General features: G+C 41.3%; 1 protein-coding gene across 9 annotated transcripts in view; it reads left to right on the top strand.

Annotated features, from left to right (window-relative positions):
* The window catches only part of foxp1b (forkhead box P1b), a 131587-nt gene extending 109039 nt beyond the window's left edge, over positions 1–22548 (top strand). For 8 of the 9 annotated variants that reach the window (XM_062463561.1, XM_062463578.1, XM_062463536.1 and 5 more), the window contains 10 exons: positions 2383–2490; positions 6924–7011; positions 8236–8319; positions 11960–12164; positions 12292–12368; positions 13061–13162; positions 14442–14563; positions 15506–15575; positions 15777–15931; positions 18613–22548. In XM_062463561.1, the coding sequence (XP_062319545.1) occupies positions 2383–2490; positions 6924–7011; positions 8236–8319; positions 11960–12164; positions 12292–12368; positions 13061–13162; positions 14442–14563; positions 15506–15575; positions 15777–15931; positions 18613–18757 (1156 nt within the window). In that variant the 3' untranslated portion in view covers positions 18758–22548. The remainder of the gene's footprint in view (positions 1–2382; positions 2491–6923; positions 7012–8235; positions 8320–11959; positions 12165–12291; positions 12369–13060; positions 13163–14441; positions 14564–15505; positions 15576–15776; positions 15932–18612) is intronic. The other variant, XM_062463595.1, reaches the window with a different exon arrangement.
* Positions 22549–27787: the final 5239 nt, after the last annotated feature.

Raw genomic sequence — 27787 nt, 5'->3', positions numbered from 1 at the left:
TCTAGAGAGCGGAGTAAGGACACAGAGGAATAGACCGACATCGATACTCCTGATGAGAAGGATGATGTTGTGACTGGCCTCACAGACCAAGTCCAGACTGACCTCTCCCGCTGGTCATTCATCTTCTGTTGCAGACTACTAGAGTATCATCCCTCAGATCATGTTGTGTACGAGATGCACAGCATCTTGAGGAAGAATAGAGGCACGGTATCAGTCACACTTTCACGAGGTGAGCCTTCGCCTGCAGTGTGTCCGTGTGTACGAGTGAACATAGTGCAACACCTGGAAGCTCTGTACACGTTCTGACGAGGTATAGGCGTTTTTTGTTCCTCTTCTCCAAAGGAAGCAAATGACACAGTTTCCCTCATTGCTGCTACAAGATCATTAGAGTTCTCTTCCCCCAGGCTGTCTGACAATAATAGCATCCTGAAAGACCTGCCCAGGGTGCCAGTCAAATTTAACTCTGCAAGAAGATCTGTGGAGCTGAATGAGAATGAGGTCACAATGGGGAGAACACCCCCTGAATCTGACACTTTTCAACTATTTCACTAATGTAGCTCATTCAGTGTCAATTCTGTCATTTAACACTGTTTAGTCATCTGCTGTTTAAAAGGACACTCCTGGTGCCGGCCCTTCAGAGAGCGTTTGGCTCACTGAGTTCCAGCATACTCCACAATTCAATATCTTATTAATACAGAATTAACAGACAGGCCTACTCAGAAAATAATTTAAAAAGGATCTCTTTAAATTAAAAAATCCAGCGCTACATTCACCAGTCCACACATTGCCTTGTTAAAAACTCATTATAACAGATCTTCTACCATCTATTTATTAGCTGTATCAAAACAGAGGTTTTAATGCGTATGCATTATTCATAATTGAATTTAAAAAATATTTCTGACCTGACAAAAAAAAACTGCTAACTACATTCATGAATGCTTGACTGCCTCTTAATTGCAATGCAATTATCACATGTTATGAACAATGTGAACTCTTAAGCAAGTAATTATAACACAAGAAAACCTGTGACGACCCTTAAAATGTCCTACTTGAGGTACAGTTTTACTAACATCTTTACAAATGAGATTTTAATCTGAACATCTATTTAATCCCTCAAAATTGGCATAGCACGATTAGATTAATTTCCTTCTTCTAATTCCGTGAGATTTCTTCCTCTGTAATTCTAATTCAGATGGATGCTTGGAATTGGTTAAACGATGCCTTAACTAGAATATTTTTTTACTGTCTTCCAGACAGAAGAGTCAGAAAAAAAACACTGGAAGAATATCCATATGAATCAGCCTGTGGTGGCTAGAATGAATCCCTAATGATTGCAATGTGGGATTTGGTCTAATGAATCTCCTTGTCCTGTCCCTCTCAGGCTCCTGGAGAACAGGCCATTACATAAGCAGTCCTGGTACTGGGGGAGAGGAGTCAGCGATGTGCTGGAGAGAGAAAGAGAGAGAGAGAGGGAGAGAGAGAGGGAGAGGGGGAGAGGGCAGAAGCCCAGGTGGTAGCGATATAGGCCAGTCCCCCAGGCTCTTGTAGCTGAGAGTTGTGTGGCTTGTATAGTGCCTGTGTCCATATGGCTGGCTGTCTCCCTCTCCAACAGACACCATCCACACGCAGGCCTCTGCACACCACTGGTTGGGGTTTACTCATGGGATCCACATTGCTCACCATATGGAAGATCTTGTGGAGTTTGTTTTGTGGAGACTGTCCTGGTATTTAGACTGATGTTGTGAGCCTCTAAGCCTTCCTTTAGATGGCGTGGGCTGGCTCCTGCTAACGCTGGTCTGTCAGTACATAAATTGGTAACAGGCGGTGGTGTTTACTATTTGTGCTCAATGGGGGCTGGCAGATGGATTTGGAGGCTTCCTGTTGTGGGTCTGGGCCGGTCCTCCAGGTGGGTTGTGTGATATGGTTCAGTGGTCAGGGCAGGGGAGCCTGCCACAGTGGGAACCTCCGGCTGCCTGGATCAAAGTGGCCCGCTACTCGGATCACTGGCACTAAATAATTACATATTGATTGGGTCCCTTTAACACCAGGGCTAGCCCAACCAGAGTCACCAGCTCCCACAGGAGAGGAGGCTATGATCACACAGCTACACAGATTTCACACTGTCCAAAGTTCAAAGGTCAAGACAAACCCAGTATTTTCTAGTAAAGACGAAAACAGAAACGCAAGAATTTAAGACAAATCCGCCAACAAACACATCTTATTTCACTTATGTTTATTTTGGACTGAATAACTAAACATAGGCACCAATCTTAGAGCTTATTTGTAGCATGTGTTATATGATGTGTTTTTAAGTTGCATTCACAGTGAAGATATGAATCAAGAGGTATTAACATGTCTCTCTCTGTCCCCTTATCTCTCCAGATCCACACTCGATGACCATTCTCCCCACAGCCACCCTCTCTATGGCCATGGAGTGTGCAAGTGGCCCGGCTGTGAGGCGGTGTTCGATGACTTTCAATCATTCCTCAAGTAAGTTCCATTTCCCTCAGAGCAGACCTGTTTGTTTCTTTTAGCCTCTCCGATATCCTCTTTGTATCCCCTCCAGTCCCTCTTTCCTTCAGGTCGATTAGAGTCCTTCTTCTTCCATCCGTCTCAGAGGCACTACAGGTGCGCCCAGTTGTTTTCCGTGAGTGTGGGTGCTGTCTGTAGGGTCCGCAGTGTGGGATGGGGCCTCTTTACCAGGGTGCTGGGATGGGGCCTCCTCTGGGAACTGCAGGGGCCTCTAATTCATGTGATAAGTGTCATCCCCATGGTGATTGGGGACGTTTTTCCCAAACAAACACCAGGAGGATGTTTATCTGTGGCAGCCGACACTCTGGGCGCTCCGCATGTTTGCCCTTGTCACTGGTCAGGGGATTGGTGTGTGTGCCTTAGCTTGCCTCTCTCAGCTCTTTCTGTCTTCCTCAGCCTCACTTGTCTGTTTGTCTTCTCTCTGAGCTTGTCTATCTGTTTTCTTGTCTTTTTTTGTTTGTACAACTTTTGTTTGAAGTGACACTAGGATGCAGAAAAAAAGCCCACATTTACTTCACATTGAAAGCAACAGTTTAGGTCATTTTAAGACCTATTCCCTCCTCACTCTTCAGTCAAAACTAGCCTGTGTATTTATCAAGATCAGTCCAACGCCTTTTCCATTTGACTGTCTGTGACCCAGCTCAGGTTCCTCTGCATCCTGTCCAGGCTGACAGGGGACTGTTGTCCTGTAGGATCTGTCTGAGCCAACCCTGCTTTACTAATCAACCTTGTGTGCAGTGTTCTCTGGGTAATCCAACACATAACCGCGGCATTGCTACGGAGAGGATGAAAACATCTGTGGTGTGGCAGCAGATCAATGGTTCTCTGTCATCCTGGATTAGTCGCACTTTACAGAAGATATGACACAATTCCATTATCCTGGGCCCAAACTAAAACAAGTGCTCCATGCGCACAGTCCCTCACACACACAGAAAAGATAGATGAAGACAAAACTTCACAAGCTGTTCACTTTCAGCATTCTCTTTGTCGTTTCAAATTCGTTATACATTAGCGAAAATAGCATCGTGTTTACTGCACTGATTCTCGGATTTGGATAATGATATTAGTGACAGTACTTTGATTTAAGATATTGTTTTGTTGTATTTTGGTATTTTGATACAGTACTCATTTCCACCAAGTTGTCTTGACTTCACATCAATAATGAGCAAACAGATGCTCCTTTTCTCTCTCACATTTTCGCTTAGGGAGTGTCCCTTTCAATCCATCACTATTTATTGTATTCTGACATTGCCTCACCCTTTGTTTATAGAAGTGAGAGGAATTAAATTCCTTACACCCGGTAAAGCTTTCCCTCCAAAAAGTCTCTAAGTGCACTCTGCTATGTTTTTACAAGTGTTTTTATCATGGCAACATCTTATTTACTTTAGTTGCCTGCCTAAACTGCTTGGAACATGTTAAGAAAACATTAGGAGAAAGACTCCACAAAGCCGCCTTTGTTTAAGAGCGGGCAAAAGTGCGAGCAGCTCACCAAGGTGTTAACTCTCAAACCCTTAAGCACTTCCACATGGAACCCAAAAACGGATTCTTCAGTTCTTCAATAAGAATCACAAATAAAAACAAGGAATCCATTAGGCGTATGTTAAATGTTCATTTTTAGGATGAACGTGAGGTAGATGTGGTGAACATGAGGGAGAGGAGACAGCAGAGAAGGTGTGTGAAGCCAGTAAAACACTGAGTACTGTGTACCAGAGAGAGATAGGTGAGGAGCACTCTAACGTCGACCAGATTTCAGCTCTGCATGCCAACAGTAACAACTAACGTAGGACTGAAATGTTGTTTTTAACTGTGCGCATATTTATTCTATCTTTTAAAGAAAACATGACATACCTACATGCACTATCTTGATAAATAAAAAGGAGCAAATCCTATTCCTGTGTTGAGGCGGGTACTGAGAGGGTGGAGCGACGTATCAAAACCAGGTCTCTTTATAGGGGTCAGGACCCCTCTTCAGTTCAAAGGTCAAAGCCAGTGAAACACTGCACTGCCCTCTAGTGCTATACCAGGCTCTCCTACCTGAAGGTTTTCTGAGAACTGACTCCTTTCATAAAATTTTAAATATAAACTTGGTTTCCAAGCTGTGTGTGTCTGTGTGTGCATGCCCGCTTAGTAATTAAATGGTTTAACACACCAACTATGCACCGCCACAGAATGTAGTTAAAGCTAGTTGTATAATTGACAAACCCATCAGATGCAGCTCTATTGAATAATGTTTTTTGCAGCAAAATCAAATGCTGTAAAACATATCTTTTATAAATGTTTATATTTCGTACAACAAAAAATTATGACAGAAGATATTCCCAAATCAGTATCTACAGTATGTACAATAGGGTTGGTACAGGGCGGGTGTATGTAATTAAAAACTGAAATAACGGAAGCCACTAAATGAAATGTAAAAAGCTGACTGTTTTAAGAATGTCTATTAAACTTATTTTATTATGACAATTTACATTAGAGCCTGTCATCCTGCCAGAAAGCTTTTAGAATCTGCTTCGTTTGAAGTCCAGAAAGTGACACATGCCAACGTTCATAGTCTCTCTGGATGTCAATCCCCCTACCCCAAGCTCCCGTGTCCAGACACTCTTCTCAGGGCTGCATTAGGGGCTATTTGAATATTTCATTTCCTATTAATTATGCACTGTGACTCCATGTCATTAGAAGAAAAAAGTCTCATGTAACAAAGGATGAAAGGAAGCCAGGCGCTTGGCTTCCGTGAACAGAGGAATTCCAAAGCTCATCACGTAGGCACTATTGAAAATGCAGTCTATGTTGGTTAAATAGAAGTTGAAATGTCTTTACCTATTATTTTTTTCTTTGAAATTTGGTAAGATGTTTGGAAATGTTTACCCATTTCATTTTCCATCCTACTTAATTAAATTGCCTTTTATTCTATTCAGATAAATGTGAGGCATAGAGTGGACAGAATAAATTTTAGCTGGATTATCGTCCACGCTCTGCTCCGATATGCCTTTTAAAATGTGTCTTTATGTAAAAATTATGAACTTCAACCACTGTATGTACGTCGCAGATGGTTTCAGAAATGTATTTTAATAAATTGAAATTGCAGGACGATGAAAAAAAGGCCCTTTCTTTTACATAAAGATTTGAACCATTCTATACCTCATCTGAACATCACATTTTCACTTTCAAGCACTATCAATTTTCCATCCCTTCTCGAATGTCTGTTTTTTGTATGTATGGTTGTTTTTTTAATGCACCAACGTGTTGTCTGTATGTTAAGCGATAGCCAGAGTGCTGGGGAGCCCTCAGATTTATTGGGCCATCATATCAGCTGGGCTATCCCTGCAGCTGCCCCGGTCAGGTCTGGCTTCTTTTGATTTGCAGTAAATGACAGAAAAAGTGCATCTGAGACGGCAGGCACGTCGGACACTATTCTTCCCTGCGCTGTCGCCACAGCGCGCACACAGGGACATGCCTAGTGACAGTGACCTACATGGTCACTGAAGATGTGATATAATTTATGATATATATAATATATTGGATCCATTAGTGAGCATAATGAAGTAGTGAAATGAAAGGGTATTTGTGAAATCAGTTCAAACATCCTGCTCGGATTATGATTAAATGATTAATGAAATGCCCCTGCATAAGCATTTTCAAACAGTAATTCATGCGCAGGCTGATAAAAATCCTCCAATCATATTTCCTTCACTCGTGAACCTTATCTCTAACATTTTATATAAATCACGAAAAAAAACCTGTCTGCTGCCGGGCGAGCTACTTATTTAGATTAGTTAGAAACGGGCAGGAAAAGAGAACATCTTTGCAGTATAAAATAATCATGCATAATTATATTCATAATTCAAGTTTGTGACAGATTCCATCTCTCTTCTCCTTGTTGTCCTTTGCCTTTCCTTCTGGCTTCATTTGACTTCTCTTAATCTTGATGACATAATTATCTGAAAAAGCCACCAAAATAAGGAGTATCTCCAGACCAGAGAGGGTAGTACCATCTCTGAAAAGAGAATCTGGTGGAGCACTGCATAATTTAACAAACGAATCCAACCTGAAACTCATTTCTCTTATCTATCAACTTAAGTTTGAGCAGATATCCCAACTCATTAAATATGGATTTCATTCATCTTTGCTGAAAGAAGTATATCTTTTCACATTATGCATGTACTATTCTGGTAGTTTTATATTTGGTATCTGCGCAGTATTTACCTGTTCTGATCTCAGCCTGTGTACAGTACACCACCCCCTCACATTGTGTTTCCCAATACCCAAACAGGGGGATTACTACATACAGTACAGTAATGTAATCAAATATCATGTTTGATTCAAAAGAGGCTACAGTAAAACATTCAAACAAACTATGCTCACATATTTCTCTCCTATTCTCTGTTCTCCAGGCATCTTAACAATGAACACGCCCTAGACGACAGGAGCACAGCCCAGTGTCGAGTGCAGATGCAGGTCGTACAACAGTTGGAGCTGCAGGTATTGTCTCCCCGTTGGTTTTCCCACAAATATTTGTACCTCTTCTTCTTCTCCCCTTCCTATGGCTGCTGCCCCCAGCCTGTCTCCTAGAGATGTGACATGTTCCCAGGCATGGAGGGGGGTGGAAGAATGAAATTATTTTGTACATTTGTGAGTAACCAGTCATTAAAAATGTGTTATGTATGCATGACAGCCAGGCAAAGATATATGAAGGGCCTGAGGCTAAGTAGGGAAGATAATTACATTTTGAATTTTACTGGGTTTTAAAGTTATTTATGACTTTTAACTGTTTGGCACTAACAATAAAACACTTGGTGAGAAGCTTAGGCTGATGCTACGCTGGTTGCCCTCAATGTCAGCTTGCTTTATTGAACGTAAAAGGTTAAGATGGTGAACTGCACAATTCAGAGGTTCTCTTTTTTCATAAATATTGGTTATCAGTTTTTTTTTGTTAACGCAATCCCCTGAGTGGATTGATGGGCACTTCCCTTTGACGGACCCTGAAAATATGCGTATGTACATTAAGTATGCACTTATGGAGAAAGGCATTCCTCCCGGTGGTTCCATTAGTGTGGATGAGTGAGGACCAGTGAAGTGGTTAGTTTTGTACCCTTCTCACCAGTGGGCACAATAAGCATGAACATTTTAATAACTATGCTTGAGTCAGGTGTCTGAGGCAGGTTTGGCAAATGTTTTATGTTTTTTTGGCAATTTTTTTGTATTAAACATGTATTCTGATTACAGTGCACACAGCAGTCATCAAGTTATAGTTTATGGTTTACCAAGATCACAATAAAACCATGATTCACTTATTTTTTTCTCAAAACAATGACATTACAAGTTCAATTCCCTGAACATCGAAACATGCTACAGTCCTGTTATTCCCACTCTGCTTGTATGTCACTGGATCAACAGAGTGAGAGTTAATCAGACACATCCTTCAATCTCCACGATGCAAGCTGGCAGCTAGGACAGAGGAGAGTTAGGGACAGGTAGGGAAGGGGTTGTTTTGAACTGAACGAGGATTGTACTGGATGAACATCGGTACCATCACAGAACTGAATTTGTTGTACTGTAGCATGAACGTGCAGTGCATGTAACAAATTAGAAAGAGATCCTGGGTGGATGTGATGAAAGAAAACATGTACGAAAACCAAATGCATTATATAACAGAGATAGATTTTCCTTCATGAAGGTTTTAATGCCTTTTCCCCCTCATTGCAGCTAGCGAAAGACAAAGAGCGTCTTCAAGCCATGATGACGCATCTCCATGTCAAATCCACAGAGCCCAAAGCCAACCCACAGCCAGTGAGTAGCACTTCCGTCATACTGTATGTCTTCCTCTTCTATCTCCCTCTTCATTCTCACGTCTAATTGACAGACACGTAGTGCAGTTATAAATGTATTTCTTCTTAACGTTGTATAATTTATCTGCTAAACAAAAGCAGCTGGTCATATGAAGAGAGCTGGAGATATTGTTTGGATCACATCTGTTGACATCTAAGATTCAATTTAGCTCTGGTGATGAACTCCCTGTACTCTCGGTAACAGCCCCTAGCCATGTGGCTGAACTTCTGTCTGGAAAGACAGCAAGCACATACTTGAGTGATACTGCATGCTAAAAGATACAGTAGACTTTGGCAACAGACATTTCTTTTGATTAAATTAATTATTTTGCCATATGTTAACCATCTTTATCACTCTTAATATACAGAATGTCATGCCATTTGATTTATACTATTCAATATAAGATGCTACTGTAAATGTGTAGACTATTGACATACTGTACATCACTAAAATATATGTGGTATTTTTCATGCTTAAGAAGGGATATGTTATAGTATAAAAGTGTGGCAGTTCATTTGTAGTGGTGCAGTTATTAGATCCATTGTACTGGAGGGCTGAGCAGAGGAAACACACACACATACGCACACAAAGAACTCACCATTTCTAAAGAGGTCTCTCCAAAAATGTTGTGCAGCCTCGATCATTTATTTACAGGCAGTCTGGGGCAATTGACGGGCAGAGCCCATGTGCACCACACAGAGAGCACAGCCAGTCAACAGAAAGCGCCTGGAGATGTCTAGCGACAATAGGCTGCCTGTTGGACTCTGTCACACACACTGATTGTGTAGATTAGACTGCAGAACGAGGGCCCGACACAGGGACATTTGTATATGAAAAGTGGTTGGGGTGGCAGATAGCATCTGAGTTCCCCACGTCTCCTCTCCCCAGGGCCTGTGAGAACGGTGGTGTCAGGGCTCAGTGTTAAAGCTCTCGGGGGGAAACCGGCCCTTTTTTTATTCAAATAAATACTCCAGTTCTCCGGCAGCGCTGCGCTGCACTCTGGTTGCTGCTATGATATGCTACGATGAATATGTGTGTCAGCTGCAGGGTCGGAGGGGGATTACACAGGTCAGGTTGTGTGGGCCACGTGGAGGGCCTCAGCATTACTGGAGATACCCATCCCAGGGACTGTTTATTGCACAAAACAATTCAGTATTTTACAGAACAGGACTCTGTAATATCATTTTCTTTGGTATTCATGTTTAATAGATTAGAATAAAGCAGATTAAGCCTTGTGCCACAGCACAGACAACATGTACACACTTACACATTAACTGGCTGGTATACAGTGGGTCTTAATTAACAACCAACACACATGCACAGTGTTAACTGAATAGAATTCAATTCATTACTTTGAGCCAGTTGAAATAAATAAATAAATAGATCAAAACAAAATACCGCACATTATCAAAGTGTGTATACATGCACTGTGTGTGTGTAGTGAGGGGGTGGTGTCGGTCTATACTCGGTGTCACTAAGCATTCTTGTCAGAAATCTGACCTTTTACGCCATACATAATTAAGGAGGGACTTTTTGTTTATTTTCTTTAGCAGCTTGGCGAGTCAAAGCCAGTATAATTAGATCACCAATTACCATTTAATTAATTTCTGTCTGAAGTCTCATTTTGTCTCAGTACTGGAGTAAGCCCAAATGGTGAGGCAAACAAAGGCAAGGCTATTACCAGGCTGTCTGGCCTATTGTTAAGGCCACTCTCTGTTTATGGCCAGGGAATATGGATGAAACATGAGACAAAGCCTGCTAATCCACAGGAAAAGAAGTCAGTGCCGTAGCCTATTCTTTTGATAGTATTGTGTCAAAAATACAAACCCAAGTGTGATTTATTTGGCTCTTGATTTAGAATAACACTCTACTGCAGTAGTGTATATGCACTACACATTTGTGTTCTCACAGTTATCCAAATACTTGGTCTAGAACTCTGCCAAGAGGCATATTTTAGCCTCTGAATTGTTAATATGCTGTATGTTTATTTGTACATGGCTACTGATGTTGAAAATCTGAAAAAAATATTTAAAAAATGGCACCGGGACATGCAAATGAACACATATACAAAGAATACAATTAATTCTGAAAATCAGTCAGTGCCATGTCAAGGATGAATTTAGCTGTGGTGCCAGCCCAGATTTCTTTATTATATACCTGTCTATCAAGAGGGCCATCTCGGTGGTAATGACTGTTAATAGGGCTGGGGTAATTGTGTGGCCGAGCAGGATCCATGTGGTGGGGGTGAGATGTTAAACACTGTCTGTTCACTTTCACCTGCGTGCCCCCGCACACACTGTCATCCATGCCATTATCAGCAAAATTAGACATCTGATATCTCCAAAGCAATTGACAGCCTTGACATTTCATTAATTTGTTAGCACAGTCTACAAATGATTGTCAAAGATGAGATGCCTCCTGCTGCCCAGTCTCTCTCTCTCTCTCTCTCTCTCTCTCTCTCTCTCTCTCTCTCTCTCTCTCTCTCTCTCTCTCTCTCTCTCTCTCTCTCTCTCTCTCTCTCTCTCTCTCTCTCTGTTTGTCTCTGTTTGTCTCTGTCTCTCTCTGTGATTCACTCTCTTTCTCTCTCTCTCTCATCTTCTCTCTTGTTTTTCCTCCCCTTTTTTCCTCGCAGACTGAAGTCATGTTTAATTTGGAAACTGGCCTCCTTCGGCAAATTAGCAATTAGAACAATTTTGCGGGAATATGTATATGTGTCATTAGTTTTCCTCCAAATTAATAGCTGGAGCAAGGGGTCAGGCAAGAATTTTCCACTTGAATGCTCCTCCAGTGTTGAAGCTTGGCACTGTTTGGAGATACCACAGCTGCTGGAAGCCATGCTGTACCTTTGGAACACTCGCCTTAATTAGTTTACCTTGTAGCCCTTATTACAAATATTTTACCCCCTCTTCATCCCAATGTTCACGCATATCCCCAACAGCAAAGCAACCCACCTCTCTGCAAAATATTCCACAGCCATTTGTGCAAGCATGGCCCTGATGATGGGGTCACTCCGATACAACATTTAATCATCAGATCACCTCCATAAGCATCTCCTAATTAGAGTTCTCACTATACAATTTCATCTCGTAATTAGCCCAGATTGGCCGCTTCCTCTCACTGGCTTATTAGTGGCTGCTCAGCGGTAGGTGAGAATCTCACTGTCATTTGTCAGGGCTGTTAGGGCCACCCATCTCCTCTCACCCTCGCCAGTGACCACGGTAGCCAGCCACAGGGGGCGGGCAGGGGGGCGGGGGTACAGATGGAGGGATGCCAGGAGATTAAACAAAGGGGATGGAAGAGAGAAAGAGAGAGACACAGAGAGAGAGAGAGATAACTGGGATGTGTGCCACCAGGGGAGCAGAGGGGAGGATCAGAGAAGGCAGAAGAGATGAAGGATGGAGGAGCTACAGAGTGGATGAGCAGGGCTCCTCCGCTCTTTTGAAAGCGTTTAGCAAATGTTCCCAGATCATCTCAGGGGTTGCCTGTAATTAGGGCTGTGATGAGCACACACAATGAGGAGTCTGAGACGGTGGTTAACTAACTAACGAAGCTCCTGCCTGCTCTTTTTTTCTTTCCTCGTATTTTGGGTTTCCTCTCCCAGCTCAACCTGGTGTCCAGCGTGACTCTCTCCAAGACTGCCCCAGCGTCCTCACCCCCCTTGAGCCTGCCCCAGACGCCCACCACCCCCACGGCCCCCCTGACGCCACTGTCCCAGACCCAATCCGTCATTACCGCCAACAGCCTGCACAGTGTGGGCCCCATGCGCCGGCGCTACTCCGACAAGTACAACATGCCCATATCCCCAGGTACATGGACGGACAAACATAGGAATAGGAATGTGTCTTTTTCTGTGAGTTTTCTTATTAGACATAAACTGAATAATTGTCCGAATTTCTCTCATTGGATTGTGTTGTGTTTGCTCGGTCTGTACAGATATTGTCCAGAACAAGGAGTTTTACATGAACGCAGAAGTGAGACCTCCGTTTACGTACGCCTCGCTAATAAGACAGGTAAGGAGCCGCTGGCGGCTGCACTCTGGCCTGCTAACTTACACAGCATTTCATCTGTCACTTAAGAAATCAGGCTTTTATTCTGCTCCACTGAGTCTAGTTGTTAACAGGATACGCAGTTTATAAATATTAAGCCTGGACACAAACTGCTTATTTTCCAGTTTTTCTCCCCCTACTTGTTAAATTTCAAATACAATTTATAGACGCAGCAGAAGATTAACGATCTGAAAATAAGTGCAAAAATGCGTCCAGGGCTCAAAAAAGGCCATATATAACAATTGCTTTTGATTAAGCATTACAGTGGGTGTGATTATTAAGAAATTCATTTCACACAACAGTAGGGATGAACCTGTTTAAAGATGGCCAGTCAATTATCGCCAACCCTCAGTAATCTCTGATCTCAGGAATTAATCTGAGCCCAGCATAATTGCTGCCCAGTAATCTGCCTGAGAAATGTTTTCGCTTGCCCTTCATTTACTCTGACAAAAGAAATATATTCAAATCTGCAGCGTTAAATGAGAAACAGAGAAAGGCCTATAAACAGAGGCAGAGCTACAGTCGACGTCACAAGGAGATGATTCTCTGTTGTCTGTTTTTTCAAGAGTGCACACACAACCTTGCCACTTGTGAATAATTGAAGGTTTTTCAGGCAGAATGTCGTTAAATGTTTGTTCTTGTTCCTTTCTTTCCAGGCCATCCTTGAGTCACCGGAAAAGCAGCTAACACTAAACGAAATCTACAACTGGTTCACACGAATGTTTGCATATTTCAGACGCAACGCAGCCACATGGAAGGTAATATTACTTATCTTCTTGACCAAACTAAACCTATTTAACAGAAGGCGATGGTGTGTTGATTTGTTAAATGAGTCAAATGTATCAACGCTAAATGAAGTGAATGAGCCTTTACCCTGAGCTTTACTTACAGGATGCCCACTTATTCCATCCAAATAGAGCCATCCCTTGCACAAACATTGGTCCTTCAATGTAGAACTGATGAGGGAAAAAATGTACACTCTTGTTAAAACTTCTGGCTAATATTTGGAGATGTTTTTAGCAGTGGGTGGCATGGGTTTACCGTAACACACGGCTGCACTGCCAGTGACTCTTGGCTCAGATCCTCCCTAGACTGAAAGCACTTTCTTTTCCACCGGGCCACACACACACTCACACACACAAACAGATTGAAAGAAAGAAACAGACTGTGAAGAGGACGAGGCGTTAGAGAGAAGTATTAGCGAGTGAGGGAGGAAGACAGAGAGGGATATGAGGGTGATGAAGTATCGCTGGTTCCTCTCATAAGGCCGGGGCTTTGGCGTGTCTATGGTGCGGCTGTGAGCGAACCCCCCCACACCCCTCCCCTCTCACCCCCTGCCGCTCACTGTCCTCCCTCGGCTCTCTAACTGCCTGCTCTGCTGGCTGCTGACAGCCCTTCTATAGGGGAATAGTGGAGCTATAAACACCACATCCCATACTTAGACACTCCTGCATGGAGGACTACACACACACCAAAGCAGGGATATCCACTGCATATACAGCTCAAGGTAGTGGTCAGATAACAAGGGACACAGTTACGGAATTATAGTATCATGTGTTCATTATGATGTGTTTAGAAATGGAAGTCCACATGAACTACAAATGTCAAGATGAAAAGTGTATACTAAATGCCAACCAGATTTTAGAATGTGTCTTCACCTTTCTAATTATTTTAAAGGGTACAGTCATAACTAAAAGTGAATAAATGACAGCTAAATGAAAGGTTTATTTGAACTAGACCTTTTGTTCAGTCTGCAGGTTGGATTTTAAGGTCTTGCAGTTCTGTTGATGCTCATTAATGACCAGGCTGTAAATGATATGCAAAGAATGTAATTACAATGAATCTATATTGCCGTAGTAACTGAAAAATATTTATTCAGTGGTTTTGTCATTGGGTACCTATAAGCTATTCACTGCCAATATATCACTGATCTTATTGTATAATGTCCAGGTTGTGTCTAAATGTTTCTCTTTTCAACGTTAGATTATTTCTGTGCTGATAGACACTTCTCTCTCCCTTTTTTTTAACCAACTGCAGAACGCAGTCCGGCATAATCTTAGTCTTCACAAGTGTTTTGTGCGAGTAGAAAACGTAAAAGGGGCAGTGTGGACAGTGGACGAACTAGAGTTCCAAAAGAGACGCCCTCAAAAGATCACTGGGTAGGTCTGGCCTGCGGGGCTGACGGGGGTGTCTGCTGTCTCCTGGGAAGATGCTGCTCCATTCCATTGTCTGTGCCACGACTGCCCCAAAGTCCCTGCTTGCTATGGCGTGCACCCCCCCCCTCACCCTCCCACCATGCTGTCAGAGCTCCGCCCCCTTGGTGTCTAACAACCATTGGCTTATGCTTATTTTCATTTTGATCCTTACCCTCTCCCTCCACTTGTTCCTCTGTCTGTGTCCTTGGCGTGTCTGTCTGTCTGTCTGTCTGTCTGTTCTCCGACCTATTGATCACTGCATCTGCATCTGGCTGTCCCGCTGGCTTGCTCCCAGGGTGCCATTCGCACCAACCTTTCCCTGCATAAGTGCTTTGTGAGAGTAGAGGATGAGTTTGGGTCCTTTTGGACTGTTGATGATGAAGAATTTAAGCGCGGGCGTCACGTACAGCGAGGCCGCCCTCGGAAATACACCGCAGATGAGAACTTTGATGAGCTACTCGTACAGTAAGCGCTTCCACCTGGTCTGCAACCTTTTCCCTGGCTTTCCTCCCCCCCCCCCCCAAACTCCCACCATCTGCATGCCCTGCTTCTGTGTTCCCATCATGCCTCTGTGTTTAGCGCTTCATGCATCATGTATCCACAAGACCTGCTTCCATCATCTTGTTTTTACAATGAAATACCAAAATGATTGTTTTTGATTAGTTCATATGCAGTTGTTTGTGACAATTAAATTACATACATTCATTATACTTCCATAGAGTATACAGTAGCAATGTCGGTAAACAAATGTCTGTTAGCTTGGCTTGTGTCATGCTGTAAAACACTTTTGTAATATTTACATCTTTATTCCAGTGTAGAGTTTAATAAAGCACAGTTGAGTAACCATGCCTCTTATTAATAGTAGTACATGACTGTAACATGCTCTCTGTCTGATGGTATCTGCAGAAGTCCAGCCTTAGTGAAGAACATCCAGACCAGCTTGGGCTATGGACCAGCCCTGTCTGCTGCCTTCCAGGTAAACACAACCATCCATCCAGGTTTCACCTTCACCCATTCGCAGTGGTTTCAGAGACAGCCAGGAAATAATAAACATCATTGTCTCCACCTGAAATGCGTGGTCACTCTGTTTTGGGATGTACGGGTAGTGTGACGGGAGACTGCAAAGTTCTGACAGTTCTTCTTCCGTTTCACATTTAACACTGTGCATGCTTTTCAGGCTTCAATGGCAGAAAACAACATACCTCTATACACTACTGCTCCCACCCTCAACTCCCTGGCAAACGCCATCCGAGAGGAGATGAACGGAGCGATGGACCATGGAAACAGCAACGGCAGTGACAGCAGCCCAGGACGCTCTCCCTTGCCAGCTATGTGAGTAGCACACTCTTTCCATCTGCACTACACAGTCTGGAGACACATGGGGGGATAAGGGGACATTTTTTTGAGGTACTCTCCACACTGGGTCTGTTAAATCCCCCCAAATTATTGACTGAAAATCACACTACTTTCCCAAATGCCCTAGAATTGGATCTATACTGTAAATATATTAGATGAACTCTTAGGAGAAGAGTAAATAAAGAGAGGAACGATATTGGAGCACTTGTATGAAAGGTCATGGCCAGGACTGTGGCTGCCCTCCCTGCAGAAAGGAAACTCCACCTTCTGGAAGGTTCCAGAGCCAGACGGGCTGGGAAGAAAAGACCGGAGCCCACTGTTATTCTAACAGCAAGTTTATAAACTCTCCTTTATTGCAGTTCAAAAATGTGTCCTGCCGTCTGCCGAGTCCCACCATAATCACCTCTCCAATTTGTTAAAATATTTACCAAATGCCAGAACACAAAATGACAGAGCTGCTGTCTCCGCCACACTGAAACATGAGTTAAAACACGTACAAAACCCTCAGAGCCGTCTAAAGAAAAACAACTAAAAAGACTAATTAGTCTCAAAGAATGATCCAAGATTCTCCTGTAGGAGAGCTGTGGTCGGCCTGGAAACCACAGCTCCCTGTTCACTTGTTGTATAGGAGTGTGTGTTAAGTTGTTTGAAGCCTACAATAACACAGTACAGCCAGCATCGTTTCCAGATGTGGGGCAGACCACCGATGTGCAACTCTGGTAGATTTAGGGATGAACCCCTGAAATGTATGAGCTGGAGGAAAATTGTGCCTGAAAACAGAAAGGTGCAGTAATGAGCTTGTGGCCAAATGGAGGAGAGTGCCATCCCTAATCACAGTGAACATAGCTCTGGGCATGGCTCTGCTACAGGAAAGGCAGAGACAGGATGGGTGTGTTGGCCCTAAAGGCAGCCTGTCTCTCCTTTTCTCTTTCACTCTCTTTTTCTCCCTCTCCCTTTCTCACTCTCTACCTCTTCCCCTTTCCCATCTCCAGGCTGATCCAGCACAAAAATGTGTACGGTCTTCATGCAAGTACAAAATGCGTTTGCTCTGTGGTCCCTGCCTTTTAAACAAAGGAATACTCTTTTAAGTCAAACATACCAAATACTTCCCCTTAAGACAATGATGTCTTACAGTATGTGAATAGGTATCTCAACAAAAAAGCCCACAAGTGGATGGTCTTCCTTCCAACTCTCTAGAACGTGGCAGAGTTAGTTTTATTCACGCGACTCAGTAGACACAAGTCAGGACCACCCTAACCTGGTGGACAGACTGAGGGCACCGTGACAACACATGTGTTTAGCACATGGCTTGCCACTCCAGCTGCTTTATTGAGACAGACTTTTAACAGAAAGGGAAACCAGGGCTTTAGTCTGTAGAGGCAGACTACAATCAGGTAACTAGACCTAAAAAAAGACCTAGCTAATTACAGGCAGAGTGTAGAATCAGCATGCAGTTCAATGGCATAATAATAACAATTTCATGTTTGCCCTGCAGCCAGGGAGTGAGACCTGAGGCGATGTGACTGGTGGAGTTACTTTGATCTGAAACCAATAGAGAAGCTGACTTTCCCTTTTCTCTCACTGTGTATCTGTTCATTAGCATAGGAGTGTCTCCATCCCACTGTCGGCACATCTCACAAGACGTCCATTCAACCTTAAATACATGAACTTTGGTTACAAGGGAACAGGCTTCTTGTCCCAGATTGCTGTGTTTAGACAGCACCCGGTACAGTGTGTTGTCGTGATAGCGTCCAGACCTCAGTATGGTGCTGAACACTGGCAGGTTAGACGAGGAAAACTCCTGCAGCTGCTCTTAAGGGTTCTTCTTTTCTCTCCTCTCTTCCTGCGGCAGGAAGTCCTGCCTTGCTCTGTGCTTTATTCCTGTGGTGTTGCTGTAATGAGAAATTTGACAGATCACATCTCCTTAGAGCTTCTTTGCCCAGACTGTGGGCTGGGGTTCATGTTTTGCCTTGTTTACAAGTGACAGCATTATTATTCTCATAAGGGCTCTGTTTCTTATCACAGTGTTGTGCTGAGCGTGGCTTGCTCCTCTCCTTTCGTGCCTTCCTGCCAACGCTTTTCTTTCCTTATTGACACTTGGTGAAAATATGCATTAATTTTGGAGTTTAAAGCATGTATGCCGGTGTCTGGTCGCTGTGTTTGCTTGAAGTTGATTAATGATAGAAGCCGGCCTGGGGTCGTCCTCTAGAGACCCGCCTCGCAGGTTGTGCATGTTAACGAGTAGGAAGGGGAACACACAGAACGCCACTGATCCGACGCCACCAGGAGGCTGACAACAGCCCACTCGCTCCACAGAGTCCATTCTCTCCTCTCCTCGTCTCACGTTGTTAATCTTCCTCATTTATCAATTCTAAGTGAATACCCGGTTGTCGGCTGCTATGAAAATAAAGCCCGCAGGTTTCCAGGGACTGGAATACCTCAAAAGAACCAGAAATTATCATCACTGTCAATGAAACCAGCTCTTGGAGATTCATTAAATCCAAGCTTTTTTGTGTGTGCCTTATGCCATTTTGGAAACTGCCTCAACACATGTCTGTGTGCCTTTTTTCAGAGAGACTGAAAGGTTCAACAAGGGTATAGAGGGCTGAAGATTGAATAGCTATAACATGCTCTGTTTGTGTTGTGTTTTATAACAGGCATCACATCAGCGTTAAAGAGGAACCACTGGACCCTGAGGACCACGAAGGCCCCCTCTCCCTCGTGACAACAGCAAACCACAGTCCAGATTTCGATCACCACAGAGATTATGAGGACGACCAGGGGCATGATGACATGCTGTAAGGCCTGCCCCCACTGGGACTCCTCCCCAGAGGCAGAACAAACCCTCGTCATCTGTGAGATGGAGCAACTCCACAGATGCAAACAAGACTTGCAGTCTCAGCCCTCTGATGTCAGCTGGCAAATGTTTCAATTGACTTTTAGTGCCATTATAATACACAGTAAAAAACACAAACACAAGAATATATCCCACTTGGGAGTATTTTTGATTTATTTCTACTTTTGGTTTCAGTGAACTGAAAGCAAACAAACTTAATTTCTACTCAACTTGGTTTGGATGGACCAGTTTGGTACTGGGGACTAGTTCCTGGTCAGGAGGCCAGGATCGACATGGACCTGTCCTGCACTGTGCAGCCAGGATGGACTGCATGCAGCCCACTGCACCCCACTGAGCACGGACTGCAGAGGGCTTCCCTCTCTCTCACACACACACACATACACACACAGCTGACCACAACTCAAGACAGACTGACAGACATTTACATTACACCGTGTGTGTGTGTGTGTACATTTTGTTCATTGTCACTGCCTTCAAAACTTAATTGGTTTGCTTCCATCTATGGGGTGGGAGGGATGTTTTTGGTGTGTTTTGAGGGTGAAGGGTTATAAAATATAAATGTATGTGTCTTTTCATCGTTCATTGCTGTCGTTGTTGCATTTTTTTCCCTTAACTGATCAGACCTCATGTCCATGCTGTGGAGATTCTGTATGGTCAGCACTTGATGATGAATGTTTATGATTTACTTTCATGTTGTTCCATATCTTTTTATACATGAAGCAGAATGTCAAATACCAAGTAGTATTTTTCTGTCATTTATACCACATGCTTCAGAATTCCACCTCCCTGACATGTCGCCACCTCCCTTACCCGATTCTCCCAGCTCATGAAGTCCATCTGCAATGCACTACTCGTAATGAAGGTTCTCTCCACGCATCAATGAAGTTTAATTTAAAATGGGAATGAATGACAGAGAAATCATGCAGGTTATGATTTATCCTTATGAAATTATACTTTAAATCAGCTCTTCACGCCAGAGCATGTTAGCTGCAACCAAATTTTTGATCATTTACAAGCTCCAGTTTAAAAAGAAAAAGAAAAAGTCAGGTGTGCAGGGCAAAGATAACATTCTAGACCAACAAATTGTGATTCCTCAACACAACTGTCATTGTAGATGAAACATTAGTTTTCCATGCTGTAATTTCAATCATGAGTGACTATTTGGCCATGCTTGAAGATATCAAAGTAGTCATTCCCTGTAGTTTTAAGGTTTCCCACCATATGCATGACTCTCACAGTTTTCACTGAGTATTAATAATTACACATTCAAGGAAATATTATTTGTCCCTAATACACTGTAGGAATAATCTTGGCAATAACATCTGACATGTGCATTCCATGTGGTATACGTTCCACCCCCCCCCAGCCTCCCTTCCCCCTGAAATCTCTGAGGGAATGGAGTAAAGCTTAGGTTCAACACCAGTAGAACCTAACAGGGTAGTGATGTTGGCCCAACATTTAAGAAGGTGGACTCAGTACAGGTGTACAGCTTCTGGGACAGTGATGCTCCTGTATATGCTCTTCCCAAGTTAGGTATAGGAGAAGAAACTGAATACAAAGATTCACAACCATAACCAAGACTGTAACAAACCACTTTGCATTATAATTTATTACTTTTATAATTTCAGTTTTGAATTGACTTTAGTTTTAGTTGTTGTGTCTGATATATTGTTCTGTGACTACCAAAGAAAAACTACAAAGTCAAATAATGTTTTCTGTTCCATGCAATAACAGATAAGGCCAAATATCCTCCATTCTCTCCCATTGGATGTAAAAGGGTATTTTAATGGAGAATAGTCTCAGCTGTGTTAAGCCAATGGCAAATTTATTAGACAAAAATGCTCTTCAAGTTGTTTGACTGTCATTCAATTTAAAGCCAAAGGGGTCTCTTGAAGAGTACAGTAGCTGCAGGGGTTTGCAGTGACCAAAACGGGAGGTGAAAGGGAGGTGTATAGTCAGATAAACATGTGACCAAATTAGGGGAACATTGTCTTCAGGCCAATGAGAGGAAAAGGGAGAACTCAACTAAAAAAGCAGATTTCTGTGCGTAAAGGGTATATGGATAAAAGTTTGGCTAGGATTATTATGATTTACCAGTAAACCAGAGGGCGTTGCAGAGAACAATGTGAAATGGATTCTATACTTCAACTGGACCACACAATGATTCAATGTTCTGTTTATTTTTTACTCTTTATGAATTTATATCTTTTCAAACGATTGTATGCCACTTTTAGGGGGACCTAGTATCTTGACAGGACTCCACTGTTCTTTGTTAACATTGGCAAGGCTTTATGATTGTTTAGTTTCTGTCAACTTATTACTTTTTATATTAAAAAACACTCCTGTCAACTAATAAGCTGGGTACAAGGTACTTAATGGCAGTTATTTAAAACTTTCTCCATGCATTTGTTATTAATTTAAAAGAGCAACCTATGGTTTTCAGAAAATATTTCATATCCAGAGAGCTGTGGGATGGGTCAGTAGAAGCCTGACTGGGATCGTGAGAACAACGCAAGCTCATCCAAAGCCAGACCTTCACTGGTTAACTTGTCATTCAATAAGGGGAAAACGCTGGTAGATTCGAACATTCTCAGCATGTGTAGCTTGACATTACTAAAGATAACAGCATGAGAAAACTGTTAGAACGCATACCTCAGTTCAAACCTATAGGGAATGATTCAATTAGAAGAGGAAAATAAACATTTCACTCAGTTGCACTTAGATGTATGTCTTGCATGTGTAGTCTAAACTGTAGAGAGAAAGATATTATAAAAAAAGACTAAAAAAATGGTAAGAATATGAAATTAGAGCTTGTTTATCTTGATGGCTCTCACATCATTTTTGCAAAACCAATCCAAACCTCAGGCCTTTTCCATAAAGAAATCACCCAGCTTTATTTAATACCATCAATTGTTTTTCCACGGTCTGTTCTTAGATATACTGATGTATTGTTTTGTGTGCTTTCCAATATAAGATTGTACATACATATCAGTATAGCCTTGTGTCCTCTTCCCTTTTCTCACTTTGTTTCCTTCAAAGATCAATATGTTATGTTTGCTTTATCACAACTGCTTTGTATTAACTATGAAATAGCTATGAAAACCTGCTGTACATGTATGTATTGGAATAGCAAACTGTGCTGCAAATGTATTTTACTTAGTAATCCTTGCTTTTAAAAAGTCATCCATGCAGACATCTGGACGAGATGGGCGGGGGCAGGGTGGGGGATTATCCCCGATTTTGGATTTTAAACTGTAAAATAGAAAACAGACTTTTCTCTGTTATCATTGACCTAAGCATTTTGTACAGATTTTTTTCTTCTTTGTGTTAAGATGGTTTTGATACTTCCACTTCCTTTTGATGGTCCAGCCACTGCCTTCTGTGGCTACATGTTTCCGATTACTGCTCAGAGAAAGGGCAGACAGGTATATTTCCTCTACAAGACGGAGATCACTTGCATGACTAATTCCAGGGTCACAGAGATGAGAAATATTAAGTGGTCAGTAATAATATAAGGGTGTATCAATCTAATGATATTTTATATTAAACTAATAGGTAAAAGAAGAAAAATATGCAGTGCCAAGATGTAAAGATTATTGTTAAATGCTGTTTTTGTTTTTCATTCATACAGTGCAACCATCAGAAATGTGGTCATCTTCATCATCATCATCAGTCAGTTGGTGAAACAGTAGACACCGCTTTAAGTTGGCCTCTAAATATATATTTTTTATCTCGACTGTTTGGAAATGTGTTTATTTTTGGATAAGTACCAAGCACAGCAGACATATGTCTTAAGTTGAGCACAAAGTACTGGAAGGTTCAAAAAGGGATGGGAATAAGTCACTGTACATCTTGATATGCACTGACTCTAAAACTCAACCTGAGTCCCCTAACCTTCCTCTGCTATGTGCAGGTGGCATCAGAGAACTCCCTTAAGACACTTGCGGCCATGCTAATTTACCAAGGTTTCATCCATTATGATCCATCCCTTTGTTATTCACCACTGTGTTGTACCATAGCCTTCCATCTCCACCACCCTGGGCTTCAGATCGAGAGGCCAGCCCAGCAGTTGGCATGGTGCACTCATGTTTCAGCAGTGAGGCTCAGTTTTCTGTTGAAGCTGAACTGGTTTGTGTTGGTAAAGATACAAAAGATTATGCTCATCACCTCCTTCAGTCTGTATTCTCCTCATCATTCCTTGTCTGTCTAACACAGACTATTCTGTTGTACAGTCAGATGCTGTACAATGCGATTACTGACGTAAGCATTCTAAACATGCAATAAAATGCTGGTTGTTCATAATGTTTCCTTAATTCTGCAGTCTTTCATTTGCTCAAAGTATTTGTACTTGCGTAAAAAACATGAATATAGATGGCTGTCTGTGTGTGTGTTGAATCGCTCCCACTATCCATTATTTAATTTAATGTGTGTGTGTGTGTGTGTAAACCTGTACTGAAAAAGTAACTATTTTAATACAAATATTCTTCTCACCTTAATCTTTATATTGATTTTGTCCTATTCTGGAGAGCTGTACAGAACTGTACTGTACAGAGTCTGTGATTATCACCACTATCATCTCAGCTTCAACATTAAATGATCTTGTAATTAAAAATAGACACTTAAACTGTCTTTTCTTAACAGCAATTTAGGTAACTGCATTTGATAAGCTATAAATTCTGACTGCATTAAAATTCCAGAAATATTAGCGATATGGATTTCTTGATGGTTATTAATGCTGATGACCAAGACTTCTGTTTTTATGACGGAAGTACAGGTCAGGTTGGCCACAAAACAGGAGACAGAGATCAGGTCTAAGCACTTTTAATCTTGTGAAACAAGCAATTACAAATAGTTGCATTGATTCGTTAAAAAGCTTTGGGTGACATAAATTGTTTCTCGCTTAGCTTATTGCTCCTATACATAAATGTCACAAGTATATTATTAATTAAAGGCACTGAAAGACAAGATTTAATGGAAACAATATAAAATCACGACCAATCTTTTTGCAGGCAATATTTCATCTTCCATTTAGGATCTAGAATTTCCATGTTTATTATCCAGTGTTACTTTTTTAAACAAATTGTGTCTTGCTTGTATGATCGTGGGAATGTAGGGGTTTTTACAATATGGGAAATATTCCCTTTAGATAATTTTAGGGTCTTAGTTAATGGTATATGAATCTGCCTAAACACATCAAATATATTTAATTTGCTGTATTATTAGAAATACACAGTTATTTTACATATATTTATTTATTGATATATATATACATATTATATATAATATGACATAAGGACCATATTGGATTAAACCTTTATCATTGGAGTATTCTCATATTTCAGACATATTAGTCTGTTTGAGATGCAGAGAGATGCTCTTTTATGAGAAGAACCCACCTTTGAGAAACCAAATGGTCAGATTAGCCAGTCATCATATTTACTTCTATTGGATTGCAATTCTACAACTTGATTCAAGCTCTTCATTTCATTCTAATTAAAGCATGGCAGAGCAACAGCAATCCACACAAGAGCTTGAGTTAAATTGTCAAAGCTGGCAAATTCCCAATATTGCAGTGAGGCAATTAGTAGCCCTGTAGTATTTGCTATTCATAGTTTCATGTAAAAACTTGTTTATTAAGATGGGCTGCAGGCGCTGGTGTGCAATAGACCTGCCTGTAATTAGATTCCAATTATTTGTCTGTTTCTGATATTGTAAACTGGCACTTACCACATCAGTTAAATTGACACACTGCACTGCTTGGTTTGCTCAGTAATTAAAACATGTTCTGTTAATTAGATGATGACCACTTTATTCCAGGGCTCTTGTGTTTGGGCTCCTCTGTAGCGTGCTGTTTGGATCATGAGTTGCCAGACGCTTCCCTAATCAGCCCTTGTTTTGTTTCAATTACCACCTGCTGTTCAAAAGGCATGTCTGGATGCCCCCTCCCCCATTCTAAACAAGACTGGGCCGGCTTGCTCCAAGCCCCAGCTCCAACATTACATGCATTAATACACAGCTGGGCCCGCTTTCTTCTTCATTAGAAGGAACATCTATGTTTCAAAGAGAGTGCAAGCAATTAAAAGAGAAGCCAGGAAGAGCAGTACTGATGACAGAATAGAAGTACATCTCACATCCGTTAGTGCTCCAGAGTGTGGCCAATGGTAATGAATCTAGAATAAAATAGCTTAGCTACGTGGACCTTTCGTCATATTCTAAACACTGGTGCATGACTGCTAAGACTTCGGGATGCTTATAAACATAACATAAGAAAAACAACATTCTGCAACCCTCTACATTATGGTTACATTAACTACCATGTAACTACATACTAATGGCCATAGTAACATTGTAGTTACATAGGAACTGCTATGTTCAGTAGCTACAGTTCAGTACAGTTGAGCAGTCAAGTCAGGGGGTACAGGTATAGTGGAGCTTGGGCTTTCCAGGGGAAAGTGGATACTTTGACTCACCCCTTACACCCCTCCCCCATACTGTTCCTTCTTAAACTTTTGTGTAGTATCCTATATTACATATACACATATAATACAATTTAATCACATAGCAATTTCTATACCTATGATGTTTTTAACAATACATATTGTAGAAACATGAATATAAAGTTCCTCCTAGTAATTCCCAGAGGAGTATGCTGAGGTGTGCTGCTGTAAACCCAAATGTTGCTCTCATATCACAAGACTTACCAGGCGGTAAGAAGGACAGGCTGGTTTGATTTACGCCAAATGCACGTATAAGACAGTACACATGGTTATTGTAGGAGATAGGGTAATGAGGTACAGTATTATTTGTTGTGAATGTTGCCACAGTGTTTAGTCAAGTTATCTAAGAGGCCATATCATGTGAGTTAGCATGAATCAACCAGGTCAAAGTAATTAATCTGTTCCAACATCTCTAGATCAAACAGCTTTGGATATAATGAGCTCACACAAAAGTGTGATTGTGTCAATAATAAGTCAGTCAGATTCTCATTGCCTCAAGAATGAAGAGTTGAAAACTAGTACAAGCATGATTTAGAATAATCATCAGGGTTGTCTATTGTGGTAAAGAAAACAGACGGCAGCTTTACTGTCTTGGTTTTAACTGTTTCCAATTACATTGCAGCCTAAGAACCCCAACCCAACTCTCAATATGTATGTTTGCCATGTTCCAGTGGATCAATTTTCAACATGAAACTGTGTTACAGACTTTTAATAATGCAATAGAGACAGAGTAACATCAATAATTACATTTCACTCGCCTGCTTTATGTCACAACAAATAAGAAATCTAGAGCGTACTAGTATGAGCAATGTTATGCACAAAAAATTAATTAATAAAAAATGCATCCCATTTCATAGCCAAGGTAGCTAGCCATTAGCCATTAGCAACATTTTCATTATTACTTATACATACAGTCGTTATTGTATACTAATCTTCAATAAACCTACCAACCCTCAGGCAGACTGTGTAGTGGGATCACAGTTTGGTGTTTGTATGGACTTGTTCTCCCCTATCATTTCCCTCTAAAAGTAATACCTTTTTCTTTCCAAAAAGCTATCATTTAAACATGTCCACGGTCAGTGTTTACCTGCAGTGAACCTTGATTGAGGCAGCCTGTGACTTTACACTGATGCCTCCCTAATCTGTATGACTGACATGCTCATTTCCTTGACGCTGCCATTCAAAACACAAACATGAAATGTTGGTTTTAGGACTGGGAGACCTGGTAGAGTGAATATCAAGTACTTAGTCAAATATTTCATTAAAATGTAAATTTCACAATAGTGTATGTCTAGCTGTGCACAAGGCATGACTTAAGAAGTTATGAAGTTATAACAACATTTTCTTTCTGATTCCAATTAACTAGGACTATAATGTCCTTACCTTGTTTTATCTCCAGTAACAGAATGCCAATAAATGCATCAAATGCAACAGGAGTTTGAGGGAGCAGTATTGACTATTAATATATGCCAACCGCAAAAAAATAGAACCCAATTAAACATGAAGCTTCCTGAAGACTGGTAGCTAATCAATTCTCTTATCTTCACCAAGTGCATATTCAATGATTGAGGTTGTGTAAAAAACAAAAAAACAAATCAAAAGACAACAACGATACCAAATTGTACATTTGAGAAATGCCTCCGTTGGTGGACATATACTTTAAGGTACTTGTAAAACAATCTCTAGGAATTGTGCATAATGTCTCCTTGTCAGTTGGACCAGATTCAGTTTCACAACACTGCGTGGTGTGGATCATCACACAGTTAGAGGATTTTTTATACATATCAGTTAACATACTGTACATTAAAAATTACAGTTTTTCATTAAACAACTAGACTGTGATTCAAGCAAGGGGTAAGTGATATTTACAGTAGTTATAATTTTGTTTGGATTTTTAATTTTGTCTTGCTAATTATTAACTACTAACTTTCAGCTCACAACTCTTGATATGAATCGATGAATGAAAAACAAAGTCATGGCAAACTGATTTGATTTGTAACAAAAAATATGTGACCTTATATTAGATGTTTTTCCACCTTTAGCGAATGCAAAAATATACCACTGTGTTTTGACTGCTCCAAGCTCTATCAATCCTTTATTTCTTTCTTTCTTTTCTCATTTTTAACTTGCAAGGGGAAGACAAAATGGTTGCAGGTGGTGATGAAAATAAAAGCCATCCATCATTATTTATTAGGCATGAAAAAGATACACAATAATGTAATTTAATCTCTCAGCAGACAATTATTTCTACATATTGATAATGCAATGCGAAAAGTGCAATGAATCCTAATATGATGTTTGCTTTTATTGGTGTATAATACAACCAGAACAAATAATGTAATTGTATCAGGAGGAAAATGTAATTATTTGCACATGCTAACATTATAATACCAATCTGCTGGAGACAATGGTATCATATTATTTTGCTGTGCTTAACTAGTTACAATTTGCATTAAGTTATTACAGTATGTCTTGACG

This window comes from Osmerus eperlanus, chromosome 1 (assembly GCF_963692335.1).
Source record: "Osmerus eperlanus chromosome 1, fOsmEpe2.1, whole genome shotgun sequence".
Classification (NCBI taxonomy): Eukaryota; Metazoa; Chordata; class Actinopteri; order Osmeriformes; family Osmeridae; genus Osmerus; species Osmerus eperlanus.
Note: the sequence above shows the minus strand (reverse complement) of the source record. Positions and strands in the feature narration are given on the sequence as shown.